The sequence below is a fragment of the Acipenser ruthenus genome, chromosome 6, assembly GCF_902713425.1.
Source record: "Acipenser ruthenus chromosome 6, fAciRut3.2 maternal haplotype, whole genome shotgun sequence".
Lineage (NCBI taxonomy): Eukaryota > Metazoa > Chordata > Actinopteri > Acipenseriformes > Acipenseridae > Acipenser > Acipenser ruthenus.
The window spans coordinates 33,065,384-33,080,908 of record NC_081194.1 but is presented as its reverse complement, the minus strand read 5'-3'; the positions used below and the strand labels follow the sequence as shown (position 1 = coordinate 33,080,908).

Genomic DNA, 15,525 nt, shown 5'->3' with positions numbered 1-15,525 from the left:
TTTTTTTTCACCAGGGTGTGATTGGAATTGGAGTTCATAAAAACAAGCTGAAATTCCGCTTTTAAAAAATAAATGTCGTAACATGAACTTGGAATTCGGCAGGTATTTATCCGTTAAAAACAGATTTTTCTTCCAACAAAATGTTGATACAATTAAATGTATCTGAGTTTATTATAATGAAAGTTTAGATTAATTTCTAACATTTAACATGAGTAAAAGCTATGCAAAGAAGAAAAAAAAAGTAATCCGTTCAAGGCTGTTTCGATTTGTTTGAAATTGCACAGTCAATATGATCCGAAACATCAGATGTAGCTAAATTCTGAACATAATAGAAGGGTTAAGAAAACATGTTAATAGCACTAATTCAAGCACACAGATTGATAATTTGTTGAAGGGTATTAGCACCGATATTGAGACAGAAATAGTACTAATGCCAATAAAAACATTCTGTGAATCAGGCCCCAAGTGGTTTATATCTGGTTTGGTAACTTTATTGGGTGTGTTTCTACTGACGATTTGGAGTAAAAAGCTTTGAGAATTTAGCCACATGGGTGTTAACATGAAGGGAAACTGCTTTTGCTTCAAAAATCCTTCCAAACCAAACAAAACTAAATGGCCCCAACAGTAAAACTCAAACTCTTTACTGTGCAAACAATGACAACATGATGACTACTTCGAATGATACTGCAACTGTTCTCTAGATACGAGCAACAGTCTTCATGCCAATTACGCATTTTGTTAAAAACAATCTTTTACCAGCTGCAGAATCTTGGCAGAAGTTACAAGTTGCATCAGTTGTCTTCCTTGGCGATAGGGAAGCTGTGTTTTTAACCAAATGGGAAACCTGTGACTGCTCCATTTGCTGTATCGCTTGCAGCTGTTTCCTTGAAGAATGCCTGAGAGTCTGAATATCAAATTCAGCCTTCTTGCCTTTTCAGTATCTACATTAATTATCCTGGGTTTGTCCTTTATACTATTTATGTATTTACACTTCTGCACAACAGAAGATGCCCCTTAAGAAATTAAATCTTATTGCAGAGTAAGTCATATTTCCATCAATCTACGCAATCCAATTTGATTAAACACAGTTACATGCTGTACGCAATACAACATATGTTTTAACTTTGGCATTCTCCAGAGATACATGTGTACAGCCAGACCCTTCCAAGCCCTAAATTCCTTTTTGCTGTACGCAAAAAGCCTTCTATCCAATCAGGTGCTTGGGTGCAATGTTTATTTGGGTATGGCCTTTTTAGTTGTTATGATTAACACTGTAACTGACACAGTGGGCGGTTTCTGATTCTTGGCAGTACTAAGTTAGAAAAGACTTTTGCAGCCACCAGTTTAGCCCAATAAAATCAGAACTCCGGTAGTTATTAGAGATTCATGTCATTGTTGTGAAATAGAATGTACTACAATCAATAGCTGATGCAGTAAGAAAACCCCTTTTCTTACCTCTCATTAGTACAACTTTAACACCTGGATAAAAAATACTGTCAGCTAAGGTTCCAATACAGAGATAATTAATTTATAGTGTGGTGTCAGGATTGGCTTAACCCTTGTCAAAGTGAAAACTAAATGAACTACAGCAAAAAGATGATAGGCTTGTGAGGACGTGGTTGTGCTAAATGTATATTTTGTAAAAGCTTGGTTGTTACCCCTCTGAGACTGTGAACAGTAAAATATGAAAATTAAGTTCTTATTAGAAAATACATACTAAATGAGAACATACATGGGTCATGTAAAGGCTGGTAAAACACAGTTGACTCCACCTAATTAAGATGTGCATTCACTTACCAAAAGGAACAATTACAGGACAGGTTATGCTGTAAGCCATGATGACAGTGAAGACACACAGCATCCAGGCATACATCACTCCATACTCAACCTCATTGGCTTGGTGCTAGGTAAACAAACAAGAAAAGAACATGTATGCAAAAGTGGAAAGTGACGCGAGCGATTTGTGAATTGGTTAGGCTGGGACTGCCTCCAGGGTCAGTAGCAACTTTAGGTTTAAATGTCAAAAAAGATTATTGGTTCGACAGCAGGAACGAAGGCATTAAAACTAAAATAGAATTGTAAACCCTAAGTAAATAATAATACCAGTGGTTCTATATTGTTTAAATAGATCTTTAAATGAATAATAATTATAATATACTTCAAATATTTTCATCATTCAAGAAAAGGCAGGCCAGGCAGACTCACCTGTTTCACATACTTCCTCTCAGCTGCTGACCTCGCTAAGGCCATGCGGATGGTGTACAGGAGCAGGCCTGGCAGACGCAGCAGCTCCATTCCGCTCCCGATGAAGGCCGAGGCAATAACGTAATTCACAAAGAAGGCGCCCTGGTTAGGAAGGAATACACATCTGAAATAAAAAGACATGGAAAGTTGTATATAGTGCAGAACTTAGCTTGTGTCCATTTCCATATAACGTCTGAAATAACATTCAATGTTATAAATCACAAGACCAAATGTTTCATGGTTTGTAGTCATCTCAATCCAAGAGCTTCATGTCTTATTATTTTCTTAATAATGTACAATACAAGTCCTCTGTTTTATTAATATGTTACTTCAGTCAGGAAAGAAAAATAAGGATAGCATATTTTATTGGTTTCAGAAGCTGTTTAATACGCACAGGAGTAAATGACCAGTGGTCTTGCCAAATCGAGGCAGCTTATGGAATAAAACAAAGGTGCAGGTGGTGTGCAAACAACAACAAAAGTGGCACAATCAGCATTAGTTAGGCTCTGATTGGCTGGGGAAAAGGTGTAGTTTACTTCTAAAAATATCAGAATATTTATTTTTAATACACTGCTATTAAAATGACAATGGGGAATGTTTTTTTTTCAGTAGCATTTTTAATATGTAAAAACTAAGCACAAAACCCTCAAACAGCCAATAGAAACAGATGCTTATCTTTTTTCCTTCTACCCATGACTTTTACCCATACAAATAGAAACACTTATTATTTACTATGATTTCATCTGTATGTTTTTTTTTGTTACTTTAAATAAAACACAAATAAAATCCAGGAATATTTTATAAAAACAGAAGGACCTTGGGTGATAGTGTACCTCCTCTAGAGGTGGTCAAAAAACAAACACTTACAAAAAGCGCAGAATGTACTGTAATAAACCTACTGCAGTTAAGTTTATGCAATTACTACAACAACCAATCATTATCAAAATATTCAAATCTGTAAAATGTATAACAATAGTAATTAATAGTATTAATATAATGATATACTTACTCAAACCTGACTTTGCCATCAGACAAAAATGTTGTATCAAACAACCACTGAAAGAAGTAGTCTAAACTATAAAAAGAAAATAAACAAGTTTTAATTACTGTAAGTTGGAGTCTTGAAGGTAAAATCTCTCTTTTTAAAGCTTCACTTCTGGTGTTTTTTTAAACCTTTAAACATAACGTAACCTGCACATAAAGAAGCAATTAAAAGTATTTTGAATAAACGCCATAATATTAGCTCTTTAAAAAAGTTAGCTCACCACTGATGTTTATTTTCCGATTGGAAACTCGGATGGAAACCAACTGTCAGTATAGCTTTTAATAAAGTAGGGGTCTACCTAATTCGCGATTTTCACTGAACATCGGGAAATTGAGGGGTCACCGCAAAATTCACGTCTTTAGGGGCCAATGCATACCGGACTAGTACTGAGAGAGAGAAAAAAAGATGTCCTAATTTAAATAGGCTTTTTATTTTAAGTGCATTGCACTTAGGCAAAAAAAAAGTCCTAAGACAAATAACATAAGAAAAAAATACTCCAAAGAGGTTAACTTTCTTGTTTATTGTTCAAATGACAATGATGCTTTAATCAGCCTATCAGCCCGTCTGTACTGGCTTTTCTGTGACCTGTACTGTACAGCAGGAGGTGGACAAAGTCAGTGTTGCATTGTTATTTTGATTTAGTGTTACTAAAATCTAGTTGTTTTCAGCATTGGAGGTAAAATACCAAAAATGGATGACAAAGCAAAAAAAAGCAAAGTATATTTCGGGTGAGGATCGTGTCAAGAAATTTCCCAAAGGTAAATTGTTTTGCACATCTTGTAATGTGACTTTGGAGAAAATACGATTGATCGCTACTTAGAATCACACTTTAAACAAAATGCTACTACAGAGGCTGCTAAACAGAATGTAAAACAAACAACATCTTTCAGAAAACAAACTGGAAAGTCAGAGCAGACAAAAAGTATTCCTGTCGGCTGTATCCAAGTTAAAATCAGTAGCTCTAGCACAGCCACCTTGGTTCAAACAACCTCTGCTGCTTACTTTTTAAATGCAGTTAGAATTTTAGACCCAAATAGGCACATTTTCTTTCTTTTGACTCAGTACTAATAAAATACATTCCTGGATGGGATAAACAACATGACAACGAACGTGCTGCCTTTATTAAAGAATGTCTGATGCCCTTGGGTAACCAAGTTTTGAGACTGTTTCTAATCGATTTCCACATCTGTATAACTTGGCAAAGTTTTACCTAACACTTCCAACCAATTCAGTGGATGCAGACCATGCAGTCTCAATGTATAGGCAAGTCTTCACACCAGAGGCAGAGAACGTCAGCAGCAGTTGCTGCTCGTGGATGTTACATGCTTGCCTTTAACAAAGGACAGCACTCAGTTTTTTATAGGCTTTTATAGTAGTCTACTTAGGTGTATTTAATGTTTAAACAGGTCCGCGAAATTTCAGCAAAATCCTAATTTTATTCCATAACCTACCCGGGAAAAATATGTAAATTCTCCGCGATTTAAGTAGACCCCTATTGATAAGGCAATCTCTAGGGTGGAGAATATTTAAACAAAAAGAAAAAGAAAACGATAAAAAATAAAAAATAAAAAGTCACCCCCAGTTCTGGAGTTCTGGACAGACATCCGGGGGGAAGAGAAATTAGTGCCTCCTCAAGACTATAGTGAAATTATCTAGAATATTAAAATTATCTCCTCACTTAATATAGCCCGTTATCACTTGTAGAAGATGGACGGCTGAAATAAATCAAGTATACTTACCTAGTGAGGCCCAGGGAGGGAAGTATCAATACCATAAAGATCAGAAAAAAGTACAATTTGTGCATGGTCACCCTGTTCTCATTTGACCTGTCCAAGAAAGAAGAGCAAGGTAAGTTTGCAAGGTAGAAAAAAGTATAAACAAGATTAATAAAAAACCCAGCTGTTAGTTATTCTAAAACAGATGAAACAGGGTACATTCTGCTGCAGTGCTTACAAAGGTACCACAAAATGTTCCTGTCAGGACAACTGAGGAAGTCAGCACCTACGGTCACTTTTATTCACTGCCAAACATGAACTACTTTAGATGTTGTAATGACTGCAGTATAGGATACTGACCTTAAGGTTAGGGTTTTGGTGTAGGGAGAGGATTATTCATTGTTTTATTAACAATAATATGATAGCCAGAGTGCAGTGTCCTGACAGGAGAATTTCGTGTTACCTTTGTAAGGACAGCATATTCTGCCACCCTTTATAAGATGGTAAATTGGCTCTACTGATGAACAATATTAAAATTCAGTTACTGCCTTACCTTGTCCAGTGAGATTCACCCAATGTGGAATAGTACACAACAGTGGGTAGAAGTGCAGAGAAGGACCACAGAAGGAGTGTGGGAAAAAACTGGCTTATAACCGCATTCTGAAAGAAAATATTAGGTTATTATCATAATGCTGGTTCTCTGAAATAGAAATATTAACCATCACTAATGGGTTATTCCCCTTTAAGAACTCAAGAACTGAAAAGCATTATGCCAACAAACTCTCACGAGAGTGCATGACGCAATGGGAGTTGCCCCGACAAAAGCACATTGCAGCCATTTGCAAATTCTCTTTTTACTTTTGAGTCTCGTTGGTTGGTTAATATTTCTATTTCAGAGAACCAGGGTTATGATAATAACCCAACGTTCTCTTTCAATTACGAAATATTAACCATCTGTCCCAATCTGTCGTGAGGACAGGCGCAAGACTCTTCTGAGCTAACCGCACTTGCAGTCCTACAAGGTGACAAGTTACTTACCGATCAATCCTTAGTTGAGGGGACGGCCTCTGAGGCAGCCCTCAACGCTCTTCAAACCCAGGACACAGCTGATCCACGACGTTCATCCTGTAGAACCTTGTAAACGTGTGGGGGGTCGCCCACACCGCTGCATTGCATTTGTCCATGACAGATGCACCCTGGAACATCGCCCAAGAAGTGGCCTGCCCTCTAGTGGAATGACCAGTGATCTTCTCCAGCAGGGGCAACTTCGCAAGTTGATACGCCATCTTCACGGTCTCCGTTAGCCACCTAGACAGGCGCTGTTTAGACAGAGCCTGACCTTGGGACTGAGAACCGTAGCAAACGGCTGGCACCAAACTTTTGTCCTCTCCACATAGTACACCAGCACTCTCACAGGGCATAGCATGTGGAGCATTCGGTCTCTGTCAGACTGGAAAGGAGGAGGGTGAAAAGCCTCCAACTCCACTGACTGATTGATATGGAAAGCCGAAATATTCTTCGGCAAAAACGCAGGGCTGGTCCTTCGCAAAATATAAACAGGCTTTGGCGACGGATACTGCCACCAAAAAAAGCTATCTTAAAAGACAAAAGCTTTAGCTCTGCGGAATGCATGGGCTCAAAAGGTGGTTTCGTAAGTGCATTCAGCATGACATTCAACCGTTGTCTTCTTCCCATTGTCCAGCAAGTCTTGCAAAAACTGCAAGATCACTGCCATCGGGCATGTCGTGGGATCCTCTCCCTTCGACAGACACCATGTCTGAAAAACGCCCCACTTGTAGCCAAACTGGGAACGAGTGGTGGCAGCCCTAGCATTCTGTAAGGTGCCAATCACCCTATTAAAAAAACCCAGACGGCACAAATGGAGCCGCTCAGGGGCCAAACCCAGAGCTGTAGGCTCGATGGGTCGTAATGCCACAGACCGCCCTGCGCCTGGCTGAGCAGGTCGTGGCGACTGGGCAACTGCCAAGGCTGTCCGTACAGGAGCTGTATCAGTGAGGCAAACCAGGCTCTCTTGGGCCAGTTAGGTGCTACTAGTAGGACTGTGGCCCTGTCCTGTCTGATCTTCTCCAGACACAGCAGTAGCAAAGCTATCGGTGGAAACGCATACAGTGGGCGCACTGGCCACTGGTGAGCCAATGCGTCGACCCCTAGACACCCTTTGTCTCTCCTTATGGAGAACCACAGGGTGCAATGTGTCGACTCATGGGAGGCAAAGAGGTCGATCTCTGCTCTCCCAAACTGTTCCCATATGAGGCTCACAACCTCGGGATGGAGTCTCCAATCTGCGCTGTCCGGAACCTGCCTCGAGAGGAGGTCTGCGGCAATGTTCACCACTCCGGGTAGGTCTACCGCTTGGAGTGAGAGGAAGTGGGTGTGTGCCCAGACCAGAAGCATGGTGACCACCCTGTTGAGACTGTACCACCCTGATGGTTGATGTAAGCCACCACTGTTGTGTTGTCCGTCCGGACAAGCACGTGTCTCTCGATGATCTCCTCTAGAAATAACTGAAGAGTGAGAAACACTGCTTGCAGTTCTAGAAGATTTATGTGTCGGCCCCGCCACGGAGGCCGCCACACCCCTTATGCATCCTGACCGTTCCACACTCCGCCCCAACCATGGTTGGAGGCGTCGGTGGTGACGACTTCTCTTATCATGACCGCTCCCAGCCCGACGCCTAGGCGTAGATGAGTCGGTTGTTTCCACCAAGAGAGAGTCTGGAGACAATATCTGGACACTGTCACCAAACGGTTGCAGTTCAGCACTGGTTGAGGGACCATCCTGTTGAACCAGGCCTTGAGGGGCCGCATATGCAGGAGGCCCAGGGGAAGGGATTGAGAAGCTGCTGCCATCAGGCCCAGAAGCTTCTGGAATGTCACCACTGGTAAAGCTCTGCCTAACTGGAATAGGTCGAGGCAGGCTGATATGCTTAACACCCTGTCGTCCGACAGCGCTGCTGTCATGGACTGGGAGTCCAGACTCAGACCCAAGTAGCGCGCTACTTGAGCTGGCATCAGTTGACTTTTCGCATGATTTACCTTCAGACCTAATATGGATAGGTGATCGGTGACAAGTTCCGTGTGTTGCTGCGCTTGACCTGGCGATTCCGCACAAATGAGCCAGTCGTCCAGGTAGTTTAGAACTCTGATACCCTTGAGTCTCAGAGTGGCCAGGATAGCGTCTATGCATTTCGTGCAAACGCATGGCGCTAGGGATAGGCCGAACGGCAGTACACGGAACTCGTAGCCTTTCCCTTGAAAGGCGAACCGAAGATATGTAGAACCCCCGACCATGTCGGAGGGTTGTAAGATGCGAATAGCCTGCTTTTGCAGGACGGTTTTTAGCTCCTGAGCCAGTGAATCGTGGGCTCGTGGGTCCTTGACCACCCCCCTTTCGGTAAGTCCCCCCTCAGCAGTGGAGCTCCAAATGTGGCTCTGGTAAGCCACCAAACATGTACTGGCAACAAAGGCATCAGCGGAGTAAGCCCTCTTCAGAAGGACCTCCGTGACCCGACATTGCTTGTTTGGGCAAGCTGCATCCTTGGACTGCAGCGCAAGGTTCGCTGGCTGTGCCAAGGCTGAAATAGCTGACCCGAACCAAACCCATTTTATCCCCCTCGTGAACCCTATAGGTCGTACCCTACCTAGGAACTGCAGGGGCTGTGGCCGAGTGTTGCCACGATGAGGTCAATTCCTGCTAAAAATCCAGGTGGATGGACGGGGCCTCAGAGGGTATCTCCTTATGCTCGTTATAAACAAAGCACCTCTCAACTGTCGCACTCGGCCATGGCACCCTAAGTGCGTCACTGGCTCGGCTCATCATGGGTATGAGCTCCCTAGGCAAGGGAATCAGAGGCAGCGAGTCAGACACTGGGTCCTCTGAAAAAAGCTCCTCGCGCTCCTCAGCTCCTTGTGAAGCGAGGACAGAGAGAGCATCGTCCATTCCCATTCCCACCCACCCCCCACCCCCAACTCAACCGGCCGACGGTGGGGGGGGGGGGGGAGCCTTTTGTGAAGGTGAAGCAACAGGTGCTCACATCACAACAGGTGCTTGCTGGAATATCTCACACATATCCCGCCAGTGGTCCGATGATCGGGACCTGTGCCTCCTCTTCTTACTCTTTGGGGAAGGAGAAGAAGCAGGAGAGGAAGAGGGTGAGGAGGAAGAAGAAGAGGGACTCCTCCTCCTGTGCTTCCTGGAGGTGGACTCTTTGGCGACACATGCCCTGGCACCGCGCTCCGTGGAGCGAGGCCTCTGGCTAAGCTCCCTGGAACGGTGCTCCCTGGAGCACCGCTCTCCAGAATTGCGCTCTCCAGAACTGCGCTCCCTAGAGTGCCCCCTACTGCTACCTTCTGCCTCCGTAGGAGGTAACTGTGAAGGGGCAATGGAGCTATCACTCGACTGGCGCATAAGCCTGGACCGTAGTGATCGCTTGCTGAAAACAGCGCACTGCGTTCAAAAGGGAGGGTCCTCCAGAGCTTGCTCTGCATGTCCCTGACCTAAGCAGCGCACACATCTTTCGTGGCCATCAGCTGCTGGCAGCTTGGCGCCATGGTCAACGCAACTGTGAAACACAGTAGTGTAGGTACCAAGACATTGGTACCAACAAACTTAGAATAAACTAGTCTGGGTACCCAATGTAAAGTATTACTGGTATCAAGGCTTACAGTTAGCTTGGTACCGAACCTGGTACTGAGCATTTGTTCTAGGTACTGAGGGAGTTGGTACTGACAGACTTAGTATAACTAGTCTGGGTACCAATAAAAATATTACTGGTATCAAGTCTAACCAAGTTAGCTTGGTACCGAACCTGGTACCAAACGTTAGTTCTGGGTACCGTTGGTATCAACAGACCCGGTATGAACCAGTCTGGGTATCGAGTACAAATACCTACCGTCGGTACTGAGAGAGCAAAAAAACGCAGTAGTGTCAGTACTGAAGCATATGAAAAAAAATATGGTAGCGTCAGTACAGAAGAGTATGCAAATGCGGTAGCGTCAGTACTGAAGCATAAGCGTACTGTCTCAGTATAGAGTTATTAACTCAAAGGTTGTGTCAACTCTGGTACCAAGGTACAAAGAAGAAAAAACGCTAACCTTGTGCTAATACACAACAGCAGCCAGCAATCCCACAAAAAGCAGGAGATCTCATGAAGAGATGCACGCCAGCTAACTGTACAGTCAAGAAGACTGTGTAACTGTGGAATGAGCAGCACGAATACTACAGTTACAGGTTATCCTCAAGCCTGAAGATAACCTCTGTACTACAGCCGTAATTCAGTGCCCACAGAACTCAATCCCGTTTTTTGTAAAATAAAGAAAAACAAGGGCAAGGGTATACAGTAATGTAAAACAGCACTGAATACACAAAAAATAATAATGGAACAACAAAACTATCCCAGCCGGGAAAGAATTTTTTTTTTTTTTTTTTTTTTACTGGAACAGAGCCCTGTCCAGATGAGAGTTCTTTGCCGTAATAGTGAACTAGACCCGGGGGAGGGCGAACGCAAGTCGCAGGCTCCCGCTGGTGCACGGCCGGTTCAGGCTGACTAGATCAAAACTCGGCAAAATAATAATTATTTTAAACAATGGTAGCGACTGCGAGTACAACACTGCAAAAAACAGGTTAAACAAGGCATATACTCCTAAGTAATAAGAAGTACTTAGCTCAGATGCTTTCACTCTTAGTGAAAAAGGAAAAAGAGAATTTGCAAATGGCTGCAATGTGCTTTTGTCGGGGCAACTCACATTGCGTCATGCACTCTCGCGAGAGTTTGTTGGCATAATGCTTTTCAGTTATTGGGTTCTTAAAGGGGAATAACCCATTAGTGATGGTTAATATTTCATAATTGAAAGAGAACAAATGTTAACACATTTGGATCAATCTAAACCTGCACCAATTAAAAGTGGCAGACAATATCAATAAGGGTTGAAATAAGGATATTCTGTAAATACGCAAATTAAAAGCACGATTGCCATTCACTTCTTTCATAATCATGCATTCATCAAATTATTTAGGGAATGCGAATACAATATTAGTGTTATCTTGCCTTTTATTAAAGGATGTAATTATTTGAACTACATTATAATTATTTATTGAAATTAGTAATGCCTATGTATGTATGCATGCATGCATGCATGCATGTATGTGTTATGGTTCATGTGTAAAATAGGTAAATCTATAGATTAACCAGTAAATGTGTAGATTTACCAGCTCAGCAAATAAAATAAAATAAAATAACTAAGGCGATGATAGTAAACAATCTCTAACTCACATCCATCACTGTCTGGCAACAATTCACAATACAAAATAAAGGTTTGCCGGCAAAATGATGTTGCACACAGTATGATTCTCAGTGAAATGCGAAACCTGTGTGCACTTAGATTATCCTTTTTTCTAAATGAGTTGAACTGCATAAAACCAAAATCACACATAGCAGAGGCATGAGTTTTGCTGAAGAGATGTCATTATTGCCATTGTTTATACCATGCTAAGCAAGCCGTATATTTCGGGCAAACTCAGATGCTTGGATCTCATTATGTGCCATTCACACAGATTTAAATAACAAACGCACTGCTTTATACTGTAGTTCTTACTAATCCACCACTCAGCTGGTTTCACCTTGTTACCTTGCCATTCACATAGATTTCAATACAAAAGGAAGAATTTTACTGTAGTATAAGCTTGACAGATCGATCAGCTGTTTGCACCTCGTTACTGAGCGATTACCCCTGTACTGTACCATGCCTATTTAATCACTGTACGCACTGTCGGGTTTACAGTTTGAAAAAACAGCACTGACTGCAACAGCAAGCATGGCTGTAAAGAGAAAAGCGATGCGCATCAGCACGAAACTTCAGTGTAAATAAAATGTCTCTGTTAGATGCTGTGTGTTTGCTAGAGCATGCATGCAACTCTGTCAGTCAGCAAACAATGCAACTTCAAAAAGTTGGGTTTTCTGTAGTTGAGGGGGAGAGTGCTAACGAAAATACAACTGAAACTGAAACTCTGACAACACCACAAGGCATGCCAGAGGAAAAATTCTCAGCTGTGTCACCTTAGCGACCAGGACACTCAGTCTGAAACAGACAGATGACGTAAGCGTGCGTGCTGTGCTTGTAACACTGCGGCGTGCTATGGAGCAGCATCTGGACATAGAGCGAAACGCTAAAAGTTTGCCGTCCAAAAGATTGTCCAGATGCGTATCACAGAGTTCTTCGCTGGAAAAAACTTGCAGTAATATAGCCTACCTATACTGTACATTTCTCCACGTGCATTACTTTTTTGCACTTACTTTTTATTACATTCATAGGTTTTATTACATTCATAGGTTTTAATACATCTTTTTTATTAGTGTAATGAGTGTCTTAAAGACTTAACCGCATTCACGCTTGTTTGGTTTGATTACTGTATTGGGGATTGGGGGACATTTTGAATATCATATTGACTTATTGGTAATGACAGCAACCATCCTATGCCTAACCCTTTTATAGTCTAAGAATGTTCACCTACAATCCAGCATTTTCTAGACTTTTCTAGAATTAGGTTCTGCATTATCATAGTGATATTTCTAGCACCTTGTAGACAATACTATCACAGCATAGAAGGAAATAAATACTTCTGAATTAGCATTTTTTGAGTTTTGCAGAAAGATTGCTGCATCAAATTAGAACCCAATTTGATGTCTCTGTTGCCGGTTTGCATTAAAACTATGAGTGTGTGAGAATGCGCTTCTTTTAGTGCTAGGCTAGTACGGTAGATAAACAACGTCAGTGTGTTGCTAGGATACATACTTTAGACCTCTACATTCACATTGGATATACCCAGTGTAAAATTAGTTGAGTTGCTTCACTGGTGAGTCTATGCATTTTTTTTGCTCTAAAAAGTGACAAGAACTCAGCATACCTTTTATGTTATGCGTAATAATTTCAAAAGAATGCCAATATTAAATCTACCGATTACCTTATTTTGTTTCAATGCATGTTGTGTTTGGATTATAAGGCAATATTATATAAAAAAGCTGAATTTAGTATGGTAGTTAAATTAGTCAGGATTTGTGAGATATTAAAATGTTTTGCTTTGGATATAAAATGTTAACAATAATGAACAACCATAGTTCAGATAGAATGATTAAGTAACTGACCACAGGCTGATAATAATGGGATGAGTGTTTTGGGTACTGGTGATGAGAAGGAGTTTTGGAGAGAGAGAGAGAGAGAGAGAGAGAGAGAGAGAGAGAGAGAGAGAGAAACTGAGTGTACGATTAATAATACAACTGCGTGGGGATAATTTTGCTGCAGTGGAAACACCAAAATACTTTAATTGTAATCCTGTAATTCGATAGAAACAACTATTTAGTCAGAACTCCTTGTTGTTGGAGTTAGGTTTTTGTTTTGTTTCTTTTTTTCTTGTTTGTTATCTACCCTTGTAAATAATAAACATGCGCAGTAGCGCTTTCCTGTAAGTACTGTCTGAAGTCTGCTTTTTACACTGCTGCCTGCCTTGACTGTCACTCTACCAAAATATACACATACAGGGTGATTAGAAAGTAAGTTTACCACATGAGATATGGTGTGTTGATGTGGTAAACTTACTTTCTAATCACCCTGTATATTCTGAAAGGGTAGCGTCATGGCCCAGGCTGGTTACCCTCAGGAAGCAGACTCAAACTTACATCAACAAATTACACAAACAAAAGAAGCATGCACTTAGCAACCGCTATCTCTAGCTGTGAGCACACCCTGCTACTCATAGCCTTTACTTCCCTACTACCACTAGCTAACAAAGGATTTCTTCTGCTTTTATACCATGTGGCTGAGACTTGATTGATGATCAATATATTATGGTATTAGTTGCAGAACAGCTGTTACACACACACACACGACCTTTTTATTTAAATATTTGACTAAAAAAACATAGCAAAACAAACCAATCAATTTTCAAGAGCATTCTGTGAGACTGAGTACTTCATGAAAACATAGACCTAACCGAATACTTACAGCTTTTCTCTTAAATAAAGAGAACACAATATCTATCAGAATCATCTTGTTAACAGCAGCTATTAACTCAACCAGCAAATCACATAGCAATTTTCAATATGGAAGCCTGTTCACATGTTGAAGGGGACACTCTTCTGGGGTACTACACAACACTATAGGCAGCTTTAAATTAGTTATGTTGCTATGAACTTTGGCAAGCTTTAATTTTTTAATAAGGTTCAAGGATGTATAAAAAAAGAAACAAGACGAGAATTGGAAACCAAATAAAAAGAATGGCACATGGGTGAGAGTTTTTGTAAACTCTATCCATTTTGCCTTCAATATTAACCTGCAGAGACAGTACTCAGAGACCAATGTATAGCAACACTCACTTTTTGATAGTAGATGGGCAGGGTGATGTTGAATCTGTCCATGGTGCTGATGATGATGGAGGGTGTGGTGAGGAAGAAGAGCAGAAGAAAGAGGAAGAAGTTGAGACACAGACACCTGATCCACCAGCACACACCCTGCACTGAGATATTCTCCCTGTGAGAGAGGGGAGGGGGAGGAAAGGTTAGTGACCTAAAACAACAGAACAGTGTAATCAAGTACAGTGTTTCAATATAAGGCGGCACTCTGACATTTCTTCCAAATTAAACTACTACAATAACAAAACATCTGCCAAACCCTCTGCATCTACTGTAACAAAGTTTGTGCAGAGTTTGTGCATTAGTTGCAGAACAGCTGTTACAATTGTTTTAAGGGATTTTTAAAATACTGAAAATAGTGATATGTATAGGTTATAATCTACCTTTGTAGTAATGTCTGGTTAGAGATTGGATTGTAGACTGCTATGGAACCAGCAGCAGTCCTACATTGGAACACACTAGTTTCAAGGTGCAGATGGGAAGAAAACACAGTTAATAGGCAACTAAACCTACTGACTTACCAGTAAATATTCCGTGGATCAGGTGCATAGGTGACGGACCAGTTCTGTACGTTGAGGTGTTTACTATAAGAGGAGGCCTGCAGCTCTCGTTTGCATCTACAGCCACTGATGACAATGGCATTGAAGTCTTTAAGAATACTGTGGACAGATAAGATTTCTTCGTTGTAATTTTTTTGTTGTTTGTATTAGAAAATGATCCAACAGAACAGATGGGCTTCTCATAAAGCATTACTGTGTGTAGTGTTTAGAAAGCAGGCATTTATATGACATGCTTTTATATGCATTGAAAATATATATAGATAGATAGATAGATAGAGATATATATATATATCTATCTATCTATCTATCTATCTATCTATCTATCTATCTATCTATCTATATATATATATATATATATAGATAGATAGATAGATAGAGATATATATAGATAGAGATTTTATATATATATATATATATATATATATATATATATATATATATATATATATATATATATATATATATATATATATATATATATATATATATATATATATATATACACACACACACAGTGCCTTGCAAAAGTATTCAGAC

At 40.8% G+C, this 15,525-nt stretch overlaps 1 protein-coding gene across 3 annotated transcripts in view; it reads right to left on the bottom strand.

Moving 5' to 3' along the window:
- The window catches only part of tmem63a (transmembrane protein 63A), a 69,990-nt gene that overhangs the window by 13,890 nt on the left and 40,575 nt on the right, over positions 1-15,525 (bottom strand). For all 3 annotated transcript variants that reach the window (XM_034921716.2, XM_059025345.1, XM_059025346.1), the window contains 7 exons: positions 14,950-15,087; positions 14,393-14,546; positions 5,558-5,664; positions 5,029-5,115; positions 3,254-3,319; positions 2,206-2,368; positions 1,798-1,903 (listed from right to left, as the gene is read on the bottom strand). In XM_034921716.2, the coding sequence (XP_034777607.2) occupies positions 1,798-1,903; positions 2,206-2,368; positions 3,254-3,319; positions 5,029-5,115; positions 5,558-5,664; positions 14,393-14,546; positions 14,950-15,087 (821 nt within the window). The remainder of the gene's footprint in view (positions 1-1,797; positions 1,904-2,205; positions 2,369-3,253; positions 3,320-5,028; positions 5,116-5,557; positions 5,665-14,392; positions 14,547-14,949; positions 15,088-15,525) is intronic.